Below are 17,331 nucleotides of genomic sequence, written 5' to 3' on the forward strand. Positions count from 1 at the left end.
CTCTGAAATGCTGGGGGGGTTCCTATAAGTCTGATGCAAAACTCATAGAAACAGGTGACTAATATAACAGCATAGTTCATTGTGAAGATTGAGAGTGTAGAGAGAAATAGCTGTATTTGTTGGGACTTTAAATAAATGAGAGACCCCAAATTATTGAATACAATATTCAGTGAAATTTTTGGTGCCCTGGAGATGATGATTTTCTTGATTTTATATAGTTCCAAATTACTTTTGAGGAAGGGAAGTGCTGGACTTTTCCACCTTCTGTTTAAGAGTTTATAGAAAAGCTTTGCAGACTGTAGTCCAAGCTATATCTCATAATCATTACATTCAAGGGTAGCATTAAGCTGTCTTTGCATAGTGAAAAACTATAAAAGCAATGTGTCATTAAGGAGAAATTTGGGAAAATGAGTACTTAAACTTCACAATCCTACCACATCGTGAGATATCTAACACTTTAGTGTGTAATCATCCAGATAACTGAATATTATTGCATATGCTCTGTAACATCTTGAACATCTCTCAATGTTATATGTTGTCATTTAAAAGTTAGTACACAATTGAATTGATGTGCTGAAATGAAATTAATTTAGCTAGTCCCATTGTCATGTATGGTTTCTAATTTTTTACTGTTAATATGGCCATGTCCTTGTTTCTTTCAGATGAGTTCTCAAAAGTGAGATTATTGAGTTCAAGAATATGCACGGTCTTTAGGCTTTTGATTTAAAAAAAAAAAAAAGTTCAAGTGGCCTCTGAAAACATACCAGTCCTTACTGTCAGAAATAATGTATGAACAGGACCATTTTACTTTAAAATGGTTTTATTTGGTATGTGAAAATGGTATTAGGTTTAATTTATATTTCATTTATAGTGATGTTGAATTTTTTTAAATCTCCATAAACTTTTGGTATTATTTGTTAGTCACCTATTTTTGTCCCTGGTCCAGTTTTTGTGGTATGTACCAGTAATAGTAAATGATCTAGTAGTACCAGCAGCTGCAGCAACAACACTTGAGATGTACCAGGCTCTATCTGTGTCCTTGTTTTCTGTACTTTCATTTAGACCTCATACCTTATCCTGTGAGACAAATGATACTCATTTTACAGTTGAATGATATGATTTTTGATGGGATTGGCTTGCCAAAGGGAAGTGCACACTGAAGTGGTTGAGCTTGTAATTGAAACAGGTTTGTTTGACTCCAAAGCCTCTGAACCCTTAACCATAAAGATGTATTTGTTTAATGTTTTAAAAAGATTTTATTTATTTTTAGAGAGGGGAAGGGAGTGAGAAAGAGGGAGAGAAATGTCATTGTGTGGTTGCCTCTCATACACCCCTTGACTGGGAATTGAACCAAGTGACCCTTTGGTTCACAGGCCTGCACTCAATTGTCTGAGCTACGGGAGCCAGATATTTAATTTTTACATACATTATTAAGGGCTTGAATTGCGGGCAAACATATTGCAGACATTCATCAATTCTTTTTTCAAAATTTATAGTGTATTTTAGTGTGGGAATGTTTCAAGTTCTTTTTAGGACCTTCTTAAGGTTAGTCACTTATAAATGAAGTTTGGTCAGGTAGTCATGGCTTGAATTTGTGGGGATAGGTAATTTTGTATCTACCTTTTCAGTTTAATTTTTTTAATAGGCTTTACCTAAACTTTTGCTTCATAATTTTTTACATATTAACCCAGGTCCTCAAAACTAAGCCAGGGTAGACCTTTTCACGGTATAGAAAATGTGCAGAAGGGCTTCTCCGTTGACGTCATTACTGTTATTGTTCCAAAACTAATATATAACATGAAAAAATCTGCTATTGAAGGAAAATTGTGTTGAGCAAATAAAAGTGGGTGAGATTCCTCAGGGTATATTGACCAAATCAGTAAAGGATATATAATTGGGAGAGACTATTAATATTACACACAATAAAATCAAAGTCTGAAATTTTCTTTAGGCTAGAACCAGGGAATAGGAACTGGATATAAGATAATAAAATAGTATTGGAAATGCAAAATCCTGTCCTGTGCTTGAAGTAAAGAAACCCAACAAAGTAATTGTCCAAATGCAGGAAGTTAACATGTTAATGACTGAACAAGAATTAGAGTTATTACTTAACAGTGAATTCTGCGTGTGTTGACAGTGCCAAAGTTGGCAGAAATAATAGCATTTTGATAGTATCTGGTGTGTGTTCTACTCCTGCAAGAGCAGCCACATTTGGACTACTGTGTTCAAAAGGACATTCATTAACAAATGAAATAAGGCACAACATCTTATTTTCATAGAAAATGGTCAGGATAATAGACCGTTGGAATGAGATTTAAACAAAGAAAAAACAATGTAATTGCTTATGAACAGTTAAAGAGAAGAGCTAAGGTAATAAATTAGTGAAGAAGAGCCAATTAAGTTTTAGAATTGAGTGTTTTCAGGTTGTGAATATTTGACTTTACCTGGCATTTGAAGAGGCCTGATATCATCGGTGAGGGAGCAGTGATGTTTTAAGGGAAATTTAACGTTCTTTGAAGAAATTCGAACGCACTGAGCTACATGATTTAGTTTTTGTATCATTGAAATTCTGGGAATATTTTTTGTAAAGACCTTCATTTAAAATTTTTCTTGCATTATATTACCCATTTTTACTTTGAAAGGAAGAGGATTATTTTGTTTTGTTATATATATATATTTTTTTAATTACAGAAATGCTCATTGAAGAAAAGTTAAACCTGCAGATAAAATATTTACTTAAAACCTCAGCATTAAGCCCTGGCAGGTGTGGCTTGGTGGATTGAACCTCAGTTCCTGACCTGAAAGGTCACCGGTTCAATTCCCGGTCAGGGCACATGCCTGAGTTGAGGGCCAGGTCCCTAGTTGGGGGTGAGTGAGAGGCAACCATTTGATGTTTCTCTCCTTCTCTTTCAAAACAACACAACTTCAGCACTGAGAGATAAGCACTATTAATATTTTGAAGTTTTGGTCCATTCTTTTCTTTCTCGTGGCTAAATGTTATTAATACGTTTTATGCTATATTTTTACTAGTGTGGAATTACCATATTTGTTTTAGAGCTTATAAACATTTTGGTAGAGCTTATACCATTGCTTAGGAAGTTTACAACATGTTTCTAAATGGCTTTCAAATATTTTTTTTTTGTCACAGTACAAAACTTACAGTTTCTATTTCTGTGCCAAACATAGAATCACCTAAAATGTATTTAACATCATCAGTTGCTTAGTTAATACAAGTAAGTAGACCTACCTATTGTTTGGCACTTGTCTTCTAAGAATTTTTAAGTGAACCTACAGAAACGTGTACTGGTTTACTTAGTTACAGCAGTGGAAGTGCCAGTTCCCTTCTGCATCCCATTTGATTGTCATTCTTTTGTTAGCAAATTTTGCTGTTTTCTAGGAACATAGTAAATTGTGTAACCTGACATACATCATTTTTCCATTTGCTATAATAGGGTCTTTATCTGAACAGGTTTATTGTGTTATGTGTACATATGTAAAATAACACCATCCACATTTCAGCCTCCCTATTTTGGTAGCAGCTGTCTAGGTTGGTGTATTAGCTCTCTATGCCTTTTCTTCCGAGTGGTTTTAAAGTTACAGTCTTAGTATTTCACTTAGGTACTTCAACATGGCTGTCTCTCTTCAGGTAATATCAAAATAATTATCAAAACAATGAAAATTAACATTAATTCAGTATCATCTTGAATGAAGTCCATGTTAAAACACTAGTTGTTGCCATAAAAAAAAAGTTTCTTTTCCTTAGTCCAGTATCCAGTCAGGTTTTACATATTGCTTTTTTTTTTTTTTTTTTAAAAGAAATTCACTTTATTCTAATTGATTCACAAACAGTAACATCACAAAAGCTGATTTCAGAAGGCCACACAAACATTTGCCCAGTCCCGAACTCAATACCATCTCAGGGAGCTTCTATATATATAGTAAGAACACTCTTCCACTGCAGTGTACTTTTTTTAGAGAGAGGGAGAGGGAAGAAGAGCATCACATCACATGTGACAGAGAAACATTGATCAGGGCATTGCTTATTGTACATGCTGTGCCCGGGCACCAGATCCACAACTCAAGACATGTTGCCCTGACAGGATTCAAACTGGCAGCCTTTAGCTTCTCGGGACAAGGCCCAGCTAACTGAGCCACACAGGTCAGGGCTGAAGTTGTCTGTGTTCCTGTAGGTATATTCAAGTCAAATACTTTTCCAAATATTGCAGAGGTGGTAGATATTTCTTATTTTGTCACATCAGGAGGCATGTGATGACCTCCATGTCCCCATTCTTTTATAATCAGTTATTTGTTGGGTAATAACTTTGAGATCATGTAATTGACATTTGCCTGAATCAATGGTTGATGTAATCTTTACCAAGCATTTTTAAGTGGTATTTTTAAATCTTTTAATTTCAGTATTTTTTTCTTTTTCTGCTTATGATTTGTTTTTTCTGCCTTTTATCTGTTATTCTTGTGTCTTTGGGGGGACTCCTAAGATTTTTCTTTAGGTTTTAAGTGTAATTTTTTACATTTAAACCTTGATCCATCTATAAATGATTTTGGTGTACAGAGTGAGGTTGAGATTGGTTCTCCACAACCCCTCCCTTATTTTTGGATGGCTACCTGGTATCATTTACTGAATTAACCATTTATCCTATGTATAATTTTCAAAATATTATTTATTTATTTATTTTTAGAGAGAGGGTAAGGGAAGGAGAAAGTGGAAAGAAACATTAATGTGTGCTTGCTTCTCATGCATCCCCCACTGGGGGCCTGGCCTGCAACCCAGGCATGTGCCCTGACTGGGAATTGAACCAGTGACCCTTTGTTTCACAGGCCCATGCTCAGTCCACTGAGCTACACCAGTCAGGCCTATTTATAATATTTTGAGTATTGTCTTAGTTTTCTTTGAACTTTTTAAAAGATTTTATTTACTATGAGAGGAGGGGAACAAGGGAGAGAAATATCAATATGCAAGCAATTGCTTGCCTCTTTGTGCACCTCCAACTGGGCATCTGGCCTGCAGCCCAGGCATGTGACCTAACTGGGAATCAAACCAGTGACCTTTAGGTGCACCAATGGGCACTCAGTCCACTGAGCCACACCAGCGAGGGCGTAGTTTTAGTTATTAAAATTAGCAGCATTAATTTATCTAAAAATTGCCAACTTGGGGGGGGGTGGCCTGAAAATGTCCTAAAAATAGAACTGTGTGCTGTTTTCTCATTCTGCAGTCTTAGCACGATAGTCTACCTTGAGATCATGTCTGGGTTTTTTGTTTTGTTTTTTTGAGATCATATTTATGGTTTGATGAATAATAAGCTTTGAGGATGAAGCAAATTAATGTACCTTGTTCTTTTTGTAGACATATAGACAGGTCATTGTTGGCTTCTGTGAAGAAGCCAGAAGGAAATAGTTGATGAGTGCAATAAAGATATACATAGACTTGGCTGTTGTAGCTCAGTGGATTGAGTGTGGGCTGTGAACTAGAGTCGCCAGTTCAGTTCCCAGTCAGGGCACAAGCCTGGGTTGCAGGCCAGATCCCCAGTGGGGGCCATGTGAGAGGCAACCACACATTGATGTTTCTCTTAATTTTCTTCCTTTCTTCCCCTCTCTAAAAATAAGTAAGCAAGCAAGCAAGTAAATAAATAAATAAATAAAAAGATATACATAGAGCCATGGCTGGTGTGGCTCAGTGGATTGAGTGCTGCCCTGTGACCTGAAAGGTTGTTGGTTCAATTCCCAGTCAGGGCACATGCCTTGGTTTCTGGCCAGGTCCCTGGTAGTGGGCGTGCAAGAGGCAACCACTCATTGATGTTTCTCTCCTCTTTCTCCTTCTCTTTCCCCCTCTCTAAAAATAAATAAATAAGATCTATTTTTTAAAAAATTACATACATAGAGAAAAATTGTGGACTATATAAATATGAAAGTAGTATGGGAAAGGGTACCAAAAAGGATTTAAAGGGGCAAAATAACTCTTTAAGTGTCAAAGAAAAACAGCTGAGGTCAGATGATGATGCTATAGGTTGGCAGAGCAAATACAGTGTCCAAAAGCTGAGGAACTGTTGACAAGAAATCATGAAAGGCAGTAAAATAGAAAGTCTTTGGACTCAGATTCAGGCATCTTTGGAAAAAAAAACAAAAAACGGCCAACTCATTGCTGCCATCTAGTGACACTTTGTCTTTTAAATTCTTCAAAGATAGGTGGGAAATGGATTAGGCATGTGGCAGTTGCATCTAATTGGAATTAAATGTAGAGTCTGGTTTAGGTTTTAAGAGATAGTAATAAAATTATAAGTTAGGATTCTAAATTTCCTAGTCTGGCAAGTTATTACATCTTTTGCTCTCTAGGTAATATGATTCGACATCTGATAAAAGCCATACTTGGTGCCATCTTCTATTTCTTTTTTTGAACCAATATATAATGGTATATGAGTAAGTACAATGTGATTAGTCTAGGAATAGGGTGAACAGATAGAAAACTGGCTGAAGTTCAGTTATTTTTTGCTCCCCCTACCTTGCAGTAAATATGCCCAGATACAATATTGAACACAATATAACTAAGTGGCACTGTTTCGTCAAGTATTTATCTTCAATCCCTCAATCCGTTTCCACTAAAGATGGCATTCTAGTTAGTGGCCAGTTCATAAAGGCAAGGGAGCTGAAGGCTTGATTCCAACTATAAATTGACGTGACCCAGCTCCCAGTAAATTCCAGGACCTTTATAACCTGTGTTTTTGGACCATTTGAACCATGTATTTCTCACAATTGTCAGTTCAGTCTGCCTTTCCTACCTTGCTTGGTACCTCTTCCTGGCAGAATTTTCTTGACATTTAATGTAAACTTAAAAGAGAAATGGACTAGTTGTTGTAAATATTTCCCAAATGTTTAGCTAGGTTAACGGTCCAAGATAGGGTTGCTTTTCTTAAGAGGGCAGTCAGAATAATTCCAACTTTAGAATGAACAGCTGGAAATAAAATTCAGAGTTTGCTTGCATCCCAGCCAGATGTAGGTTTTATTTATATATTTTTTTTGTTTGTAGGATATGACTGGTATGGGAGAAGTGTAGGAATCAACACATTTCCGTATTCACTAATGTCCTTTACACTACCACTAAAATCTGTTTTTATTGCTTTGGCATAAAGTATATGATAAAACAGACACATAGATCCTTTGGTGTAATAAGGCAGTAAAAGTAACTGACTATTCCTGGGTTTTGACTCTCGTGGTAAGGAAAGCTTTAGTGTGGATCCTTTGATGATAAAAATCACCGGAATAAGAAACTGGGATAAAAAAATATAATAATACAAATGCACGCATGCACAGTCAAGTATGAGGGACTTTAGTGCTGCCACTCAGTAACCTTTAGGTAAATAGTGTCATTCTCCCCTACCCCCCGTCTGCACCCTAATAGAATTCTGTTTTTCCGGAAACCATATCCTCTTGATCTCCACAAATGAATTAAAAAGGATGTAGAATGACCAGGGAACATTCTACATATTGGCTTTACTCAACTAATTTTAAGAAAGAAACATTCTGTTTTTTTAATTCTGTGTACTTTAATACTGAGTTTAAATAATGAATTTGTCTTAAAATGAATTTGACTTTAAAGTGACTGCTGAGAAAACTTAAAGGCTGTAACTAGACTAATCTTTGAGGAATTAGAGGTGTAGGATGTGCAAGAAACTTGAGATAGCTCAAAAAGTGGGAGAAGTTAGAATTTATATACTAGAGCTGAACTGTACATTATTCTCCATCAAGATACCTGACTGTTAAAGTTAAAACTGATTCATGTAGATTAACGTTATTTCATTATCTTAAAGCATTATTAGGCTATTGGTACATTTCTCAGAAACATTTGAATGGTTTTATAAAACGAATTCTTAAGGACAGGATTTTATTTTATTATTTTTTAAGATTTTATTTATTTATCTTTAGAGGGGAAGGGAAGGAGATAGGGAGAGAAATACCAATGTATGGTTGCCTCTCCTGCGTCCCCTGCTGGGAACTGGTCCATAACCTAGGCGTGTGCCCTGACTGGGAATCGAAGTGCGTTACTCTGGTTTGCAGGCCCGTGCTCAATCCACTGAGGTACACCAGCCAGGCCTTTTTTATTTTTGTTATTTTTTAAGATTTTATTTATTTATCTTTAGAGGGGAAGGGGAGGAGAGAGGGAGAGAAACATCAATGTGTGGTTGCCTTTCGTACGTCCCCTGCTGGGAACTGGCCTGCAACCCAGGCATGTGCCCTGACTGGGAATCAAACCAGGATCCTCTGGTTCACAGGCCTGTGCTCAATCCACTGAGCTACACCAGCTAGGGCTAGGATTTTCAATAATTGTTAATAATTAACCAGAAGCAGCTTACCTACAGAACGTTACAAATGTTTTCTACCATGTTTTCTAAGCACATCATTTATAGATACATCCTGTTATGTAGTGTACAACTGTGTATACTGCTTTCTGACTTAAACATTTTATTGTAATTTCCACATTTAAAATTATTTGTAAGTTTTCCAAAGACTGTAATTTCTGGTAATTAGACTACTGAATTATTAAAAATTTATTTTTAAAATATATGTGTAGAATATGACTGTGTGCTACATACCTGTATAAGATAAAAAGCAAAAATTGACCCATTCCTTCTGCGACTTTTACACTTGAAATCTGATGTATTTAAGACTGCCATTTGGTTAGATTTTTAAGCTGGTCACAGCAGTTTTTCCCATTCTCCCTTTGCTAGTACTTTAAAAAGTTAGGAGAAATAGACTTCTTTGTTAGGGCAGATTATTCTAGAGTGTAAACTTACGACCCATGAAGCAATCTCAAATGTGTTCATTTAGATCTGTACCATTTCTTTTAGTCTATTTTAAAAAACACTATTGAATTATTATAAAGCAAAAACCCTTATAACTACTACTTAAGTTGGGAAAAGTAGAATTTTGCCAGCAAGGTTTACACTTTAGAATGATCCTGTGACAGTCCAGAAATAAATGGCAGAACATTGAAAGAAAGGAAATGTGATCCAATGATTTTATACCCAGGAAAACTGATTTACAAATATAAGGAACCAAAGGCAAACTAATAACATGCAAGAACTGAGAAACTATTCTTATGAGTTCTAAGTAATATGTTTGAGATAAACTTGAAACATCATGGTACCTATAAGGTAGAACTTACAAATACCACAGAAAGATACATACAAAAGGGTCACATATGAGTCTAAACAAGTCTTTTGTCCTAGATTCCTGTCAGGAGATACAGATGACAAAAATATGTGGAATTAAGTATGAAATTTCTGAAAATGTAGACTGGGAACTGCAGGTCAAATGCTCTGGGTTCTTAAAAGGATGGAAGGGAAACTTAAGAGGAATTTTAAAAGACATCAAATGTTTAATGTTGAGATTGTACTGTCTAGGAGTACACATTTGGATGATAGAATTAGTTAAAAAGGAAGAAAGGGATAAATAGGGAGTAATAGTTACTTTTGGGGGAGAAAAAAGATTGAGAATGAAATGATGGATATGGGGCCTCTGTTAGGTTAGGTTACAATTGCAGAGACTAAGCTGCTCTAGTACCATTGGACCTTTTTACTGCAATACCTTGTACTCACTATTGGAACAGGCAAAACACTTCTTTTCTCAAAATTGGTTCTTTCCAGTAAATACTAGCAAGATATTTTGGGGCTCCTCAGTTTCTAGGTCTTTTAGATTCCTCATTGCTTCTTCCTCAGTGATAAAATGATGCATATTGGCTTGCTCTTAGCAGCTTGCATTTTGGGAGGTTCAGTTGAGAAACCTTGACACCAAACTTTGTTGTATATACTGTCCATGGGTTTTTTGGCTTTACTATGTGGTTGCTTTTGTGTAAGGATTCAGAAATATTCCAAAAGTAGGTCATGCTGTTGATGCTTTCTTCCAGGAGTCCCAGTAGTTTATGCTCATTTAGGGTATTTACCATTTTTTTCTCCCCTTGATAACCAGAGGTAGGGTGAAGTTTGACCCAAAACCATTTGGTTATCTCTAAAACTTTTGGAAATCTTTTTTCTCTTCAATAAAAATTTAAACAATAGGACTACCCTGACTGGTGAAGCTCAGTGGGTTGGGCATCATCATGCAAATTTAAAAGTTGCCAGTTCAGTTCCTGGTCAGGGCACATGCCTGGGTTGCAAGCCAGGCCCCAAGTTGGTGATGCATGTGCAAGAGGCAACCAGTTGGTGTTTCTCTCCATTCTCCCTCCGTTCCCCTTGCTCTGTAAATAAACAGCAGTACCACTGGAATCATCTGTTCCTGTTTGCCCCCTAAAATGGCTCTGGTGCCTGGTACTTAGCAAATTTTCAAGAAATGTTCAATGAAAAAAAGTAATTTTTGTAGTAACTCTTGTTTAATTCTTTAACATGATGTGTTCCTAGGAGTGGGATTAATGGATCTTTGGGGTTTACCTGTCTTTACTGTTGTTGATACCTTGATTTAATCCTTATAGTAACTATGGGCATTGAAAGCTAAACTATTGACTTTAGCCCAGCTTTTGAAACTGAGATCATTAAATTATTTTTTCATTAACAAGTCATGATTTTTGTATTGAATTTGGAAAGCACATGTTATCAAAGAAAATGAGAAATAAAGTCCTATCCTTAAATTCAGAAATGACAACCATTGTTAGCACCTTTTTATTTTGTTTTATTTATATGGAAGAGAAATTCATTTGTACCACGCATTTATGCATTCACTGGTTGATTCTTATATGTGCCCTGACTGGGAATCAAACCCAGAACCTTGACTTTTTGGGACAATCCTCTAACTGAGCTCCTGTGCCAGGGTTATTTTGTAAACCTGGGTGTCTCTCTACCAGTCTTTTCAAATGGGATTCTTTGAGAGAATCGAGCCCTTGTACATTAAGGCAGCAATTTGCCAAAGCATGCTGGTGTACCACAAGAATTTTTAAAACATGAAATACCTGACTATTTAGTTAGGGGTACTGGCCTCAAATCACAGTAGCTGTCCAGTGTGAATGAATCAAAATTATACCTTTTTTTGTTGTTCAGATTGACTAAACTATTTTTTGGTGTGCCTCAGAATTTTAGTAATTAGTTTATATGTGCCATGAGATGAAAAAGGTTGAAAATCGCACCCTAAGGCATTTTTTTGTATGTGATTAATTTTATTCTGTATAACTTGGTGTTGGCATTGTAGCATATTTGTGAAAATGGAGGAAATAGTCATTTAAAGCCATTTTTGATCTGTGGTTCAAAGAAGTATATGTGAAGGGGTGAAGGGGACGAGTATACATGAAAGGGATATAAATTTAATGTCTTTTTTGGTGTTTTCACTTTACATTCAGTAGGCTGGTGGCAGGTAGAACTACCCTGTTTAACAGGTTCATAAATTCTCAGTGTTCTAAGGATTTGGGGGCAGTCACACTTAGGTTGAAAGGCTGTGGGTGATTCTCAGTGCCTACTGTGGGTAAATTTTTATTGTTTAGTCTAAAAAAATGATTAGGAACTACTCTAAAGTTATAGTTTAGAAACAAAGTAGATTTTGTTTTGAATTTCAGAGAAGATAGGGAAAAGCAGTTCTTTCATCTTTTAAATTAGTACTGCTTATGAAATGACTAGATATTTTAAGGGTCAGGGTGGGAACGGTCATGTATAATTGATGTTAACTAACTAATATATGTATATTTGAAACATTTTAACATAATCCATGAGAATTAGTTTGTTGTGATTTCTCTTGAGAATTGGAAAAATAACATTAGACAATGGTATCTTTAAGCTTAAATACTGTTACTCCAAATCTAAGGTGGATCTGTCATAATAACTTTTGAGTTTTTTGGGTTTGGTGGTTGAGCGGCAGGGAGCAGCATACAGATACAAAAGCTAAAAGAACACCAAAACATTAAGATTGAAACTACCATACATAAAGATAATTATTGTTTAAAATAGCCTGTGGAAATTTGTACTCCTTTCCTTAGTTTCTCTGGTCTTTTGATTTCATGCAGTGTTTATTATCACCATCCAGTATTATTAAATGTCCCAGCTGTATTTTGTAGGTTATTACATAAAAAGGAAGTAAAGAGCCATTGCATTCTATAAAAAGATGATATTATACTTCAGGCATCTGGCATATTGTAAATCAATTGAAGTACCTGGAAATAACTTTTCAGAGTGAATGAATTGGTCATTTATTGCCTTTTTCTAATAAGGTTAATTAGACTTGTAGGGCATAGTGTCAGTTGTCCACAATAATTTAGCTAATGGTTTGTGGGCAGAATTTGGAGTTTTTGTAATATCTTTGGGAGAATGAGTGAGACTCATTTTAGTAAAAGCGATGTGCAAGAAAATGGAATTATTGAAAGATGGCAAGCAATGGTTAGATTAGCATGACTGGGAAGGTGAAAATGAGTAGAAATTTTTACTAGGGAACTTAGGGTATAGTAATTTGCTTGAGGTCTTTAAAACAGAGGGGTCACTTGGAATTAATGTTCAAGAACATTGTGTTGCCAAGAGTCAATCAATCAAGATTCTTTTCATCTCCTTAAAGGGATGTAGTCTAGTACTGTTCAAATAGACTAGAGAAGGGAAAATTGAATTTCTATAAGGGGATATGGATATATTCAGGGGATCTAAAATGTGAATAGTAAATAGACTGAAGTTGACTGCTGTTGCACTCTAGTCACAGTGGTTCAAAATAAGAGTAGAAAAAATTTTATCTTGTTTTTAGCATCTTTTCACCTTTGCATTTTTTTCTCCTAGTTTCAGCTTTTTGAGGAACCTTATCATCAAAGACAATGGCCAGCAATGTTACCAACAAGACAGATCCTCGATCCATGAACTCCCGTGTATTCATTGGGAATCTCAACACTCTTGTGGTCAAGAAATCTGATGTGGAGGCTATCTTCTCAAAATATGGCAAAATTGTGGGTTGCTCCGTTCATAAAGGCTTTGCCTTTGTTCAATATGTTAATGAGAGAAATGCCCGGGCTGCAGTGGCAGGAGAGGATGGCAGAATGATTGCTGGCCAGGTTTTAGGTAAGATCTGGGTTGAGTTAATTTTTTCATTGATTATATAATTCAGATATAAGAACTTTTCTGTTAGTGTTGTTTCCTCTCCCATACCATCATTTTAATAGCCTGAAATATTCTGGATGTGTGGCTGACTGCAGCGTAATAAAAATATAGGTTTATAGATAGAATGGGCTAAATATGGATTTTATTCGTTGCGCCATGTTGAGTAGTTGAGACTAGATAACCCTCAGTTGGTAGTCTTGAGTAAGATAGAGGAGGTAGGAATGCTATTTCATAAGGTACAGTTGCTGCCTTAGTAAATGGCTGTGCCTACTGCTCACAGTGGACTGGAGGAAAACTGTATAGCATTACTCACGGGCCCAGAGTCAGATTGCCTGGCTCTGTATTGGGGCTTCACATTGTATATTGGGCAGCTTATGTAGCTTGGCTGAGTCTTAACATTTTTTTAAAGATTTTATTTCTTTTTAGAAAGAGAGGGAGAAAGGGGGAGAGAAATATCAATGTGTGGTTGCCTCTTGCATGCCCCCCACTGTTGGAGCTGGTCCATAACCCAGGGCTGTACCTGACTGGGAATCAAACCAGTGACCCTTTGGTTTGAAGGCCGGCGCTCAGTCCACTGAACCACACCAGCCAGTGTTTAAATTTTCTCTTCTGTTAAAGTGGAGTTAGTAGTACCTCAGAGTTTATACTTGGGGTTGTCATGATAATACAATTTGTGAAAAGCTTCTAGTAGAAGTTCAACATGTTTTAGCAGTGTAAACTCTGGTCGTGTAGTTTTAGATAGTTCTCCCAGTAGGGGTCTTTCCTCTGATGTAGCATGTTAAATGTTGAGAAATGAGGTCTGAGCTCTGCTTAGATAGTTTTAGTTTATATTCTAAACTTCAGACCTCATTACCTGTTAAAACTGTTAAAGATCCTAAGTATGTTTCTAATGATTATAGAATTTCATTTTCTTGAATTTTTTTTAATCCTAATGCAAGGATATGTTTATTGATTTGAGAGAGAAAAGGGGTATCTATCTGTTCAAGGTAGTAACATCAATCAGTTGGCTACCATATGTATGTGCCCTAACCAGTAATTGAACCTGCAACCTTTTGTTTGGTGTATGGGAAGATGCTCCAACCAACTGAGCCACCTAGTGAGGGCTCTGGAATAATTTTATTAATTGCTTACGAGTTTCTAGGATTCGTTGTCAGTCATATAATTTGATAAAGCTTATTATTTTCTGGGATGTGAATGTTACGGAAGCCGAAGACTTTTTAAGACAAGTCCATTTCTAGTTTTTGGAATACCGTGGTGGCTTAAATTTTTGTTTGGTTTTCTACATTTTCCAGGAGTTTGTATTTAATTTTGTTTGTTTGTTTTTTTCGATTTTTTATTTATTTTATTTTTAGAGAGGAAGGGAGGAAGAAAGAGAAACATTCATGTGTGGCTGCCTCTCATGTACCCCCTACTGGGGACCTGGTCTGCAACCCAGGCCAGTGTATTCTCAATGGCAACTGCTCTATCTTAAATGTTAAGGAATATAAGGTTCTTGCCCTGGCTGGTGTGGCTTAGTGGATTGAGTGCCAGCCTAAAAACTGGAAAGGTCACCAGTTTGATACCCAGTTAGGGCACATGCCTGGGTTGCAATCCACTGTCATTGGGGTTTTTAAAAATAAAGCATTTGAGCCCTGACTGGTATAGTTCAGTGGACTGAGCCCGGTTAATGAGCCCTGACTGGGAATTGAACCAGTGACCTTGTGGTTTGCAAGTCACTGAGCTATACCAGCCTGGGCTGTATTTAGTGTTTTAAAAATGCATAATATAGAAAAAATTTGAAGTCCGACTTCAGATTGATCAGCATATTTACATAGCTTCTCTTCAGGTTGGAATAAATTTTTTTCTCCTTAAGCATTCCCATGTTGATGTTTCCCTATAGCAGATCTCAAAACCTGAGCATTTCATAGTGATTATAACATTTAATACATGTGTACAACAAGTAAAGTGTAGAAAAGTCTCAACAGCTTTTGAGACCATTTTGATCTGGATTTTTGGTTATAGATTGTCGGTGACATAGTTCTTTGATTCTAGAATAAAATTTTTTGTGTAATTTGTACTTGTATTTACAAATATTTCTCAAATGCCATATTTTTATTTATTAAAAAATTTTAAAGATTTATTTTAGAGAGGGGAGAAGGGAAGGAGAAGGGGGGAGAAACATCAGTGTGCAGTTGCCTTTCACATGGCCCCCACTGTGGACCTGGCCCACAACCCAGGCATGTGCCCTGCCCGGGAATTGAACCAGCAACCCTTTGATTCGCAGCCCACACTCAGTCCACTGAGCTACACCAGTCAGGGCTCAAATGCTATATTTTAAAAAACCCCAGTGGCAGTGGATTTGCAACCCAGGCATGTGCCCTAACTGGGTATCAAACTGGTGATCTTTCAGTTCTCAGGCTGGCTCTCAATCCACTAAGCCACACCAGCCAGGCCAAGAACCTTATAATCCTTAACATTTAAGATAGAGCAGTTGTAATGGAGAATACACAAGAAATTTTTATTATCATTTGTCCTTCACTCAAAGTACAGGAAAACTCAATATATAAAACTTTGACATTTATAAAATTGTTGTGGTAGAAATGAACTAAGACAAATGTTGTGAGATGTCTGAAAATAAAGTCACGTTTTTAAAATTAATTTCTGTCATAGAAATTTTCTAACACCAAAAGCAAGAGAAAAATGAGCCTGTATGTTAATGTATATCTCACTTAGATGAGCAGATATCAACACGTGGCTTATCTTATTTTTTTAAGTCTTTTCTGTTTTTACAAAATTTTTGTTTAGTGTTTTTAAGACTTCAGTATATATCTAACAAATGAAGACTTTAACAAAATGCAAACCCCACTTCCATATACACTTTAACATATTTCTAGTAATTTCTTTTCTTTTTTTTTTTTTTTTTTTTAAGATTTTATTTATTTATCTTTAGAGGGGAAGGGAAGGAGAGAGGGAGAGAAACATTTCGTGCCTCCCCTGCTGGGAACTGACCTGCAGGGAACTGGCCTGCAACGCAGGCATGTGCCCTGACTGGGAATCGAACCTCGATCGTCTGGTTCGCAGGCCCGCACTCAATCCACTGAGCTACACCAGCCAGGGCCTCTAGTCATTTCTTAATAACATCTGGTATTCATATTCAGAATTCTTCCTTTTTTCAAACTTTTTATAATTTGGCATTACACAAATCAGAATTCAGTCCACGTCTACGTGCACTTTTGATTAGTAGCCTCTTGGTGTCTTTAAATCTGTTAATTTCTCCCTCTCTTCTTTTCTCATTTAAAAAATTTATGACATTTAATCTGTTGGAGAATCTCTAGTATTTTCCCACAATCTGAACGGATTGCTTCCTTGTGACATTTTTTTTCTGCCCCTATTTTGTATAATGATCAGGAGTGGGCTGTCCAGTAGAAACAATGTGAGCCACGTATATGATTTTTAAATTTGTGAACAGCTATATTAAGGGAAGTAAAATAACAAGTGATAATTATTTTAGTAATATACTTGAACCCAGCACACCCAAAATATTGTCATTTTGTTATGTAATCATTGAAAAATATGATTGGGACATTTTACATTCTCTTTTCAAAGTTTTTGAAGTCCATGATGTATACTTCAGACATATTTGGATTCAGACATAATGTATTTCAAATGTTCAATAGCCATGTGTATCTAGCAGCTTATTGTCTTGGAGTCTGCAAGTCTAAAGGCTTGATTTAATTCAGATTCTATTTTATTTGTTGAAAATATTTAATGGGTGGTGTTACATACTTCATACTGTACAACATCAGATGGCCTAACATGGTTTATCCATTTTTGGTGGTATTAAGAAAAATTTATCACTTGTCTGTAATGAAGTTCCCCATGCTTAGGTAATTCATTGGGGGTTTCAAGTAGTAGGTTTTCTAATCCCTTTTGTACTTACTAATTTTTATAAACTGAACAACTTCTTGTTAATATTTGATTTTTCAGAAATACTCTTCAGCCCTGACTGGTGTGATTCAGTGGAATGAGTGTCAGCCTGCGAACCAAAAGTTTGCTGGTTTGATTCTTAGGGCACACGCCTGGGCTGTGGGCCAGATCCCCAGTTGGGGACATGTGGGAGGCAACCAATCAATGTTTCTCTTCTTCACTTTCTCTCTTCCTCCCATCAAAAAAATAAAATGAATAAAGTTTAAAAGGAAAACAAAAACAAAAAAAATACTGCTTAAATTGGAAAGGCAGGATAAATCTTTTCAAATTTTGGTGTTGATGCTATAGCATCCTTTAAATACAG

At 36.2% G+C, this 17,331-nt stretch overlaps 1 protein-coding gene across 16 annotated transcripts in view; it reads left to right on the forward strand.

Moving 5' to 3' along the window:
* The window catches only part of HNRNPC (heterogeneous nuclear ribonucleoprotein C), a 60,054-nt gene that overhangs the window by 16,313 nt on the left and 26,410 nt on the right, over positions 1 to 17,331 (forward strand). For 14 of the 16 annotated variants that reach the window (XM_053660761.1, XM_053660768.1, XM_053660769.1 and 11 more), the window contains one exon: positions 12,747 to 13,022. The exons of 1 other annotated variant lie outside the window; for it this stretch is intronic. In XM_053660761.1, coding sequence (XP_053516736.1) covers positions 12,782 to 13,022 — 241 coding nt within the window. In that variant the 5' untranslated portion in view covers positions 12,747 to 12,781. Of the gene's footprint in view, positions 1 to 3,214; positions 3,234 to 12,746; positions 13,023 to 17,331 lie in introns of those variants that run through there. One more of the 16 variants, XM_053660767.1, reaches the window with a different exon arrangement.

Source organism: Artibeus jamaicensis, unplaced genomic scaffold (assembly GCF_021234435.1).
Source record: "Artibeus jamaicensis isolate MK-2021 breed Jamaican fruit bat unplaced genomic scaffold, CSHL_Jam_final scaffold_854, whole genome shotgun sequence".
Taxonomy (NCBI): Eukaryota; Metazoa; Chordata; class Mammalia; order Chiroptera; family Phyllostomidae; genus Artibeus; species Artibeus jamaicensis.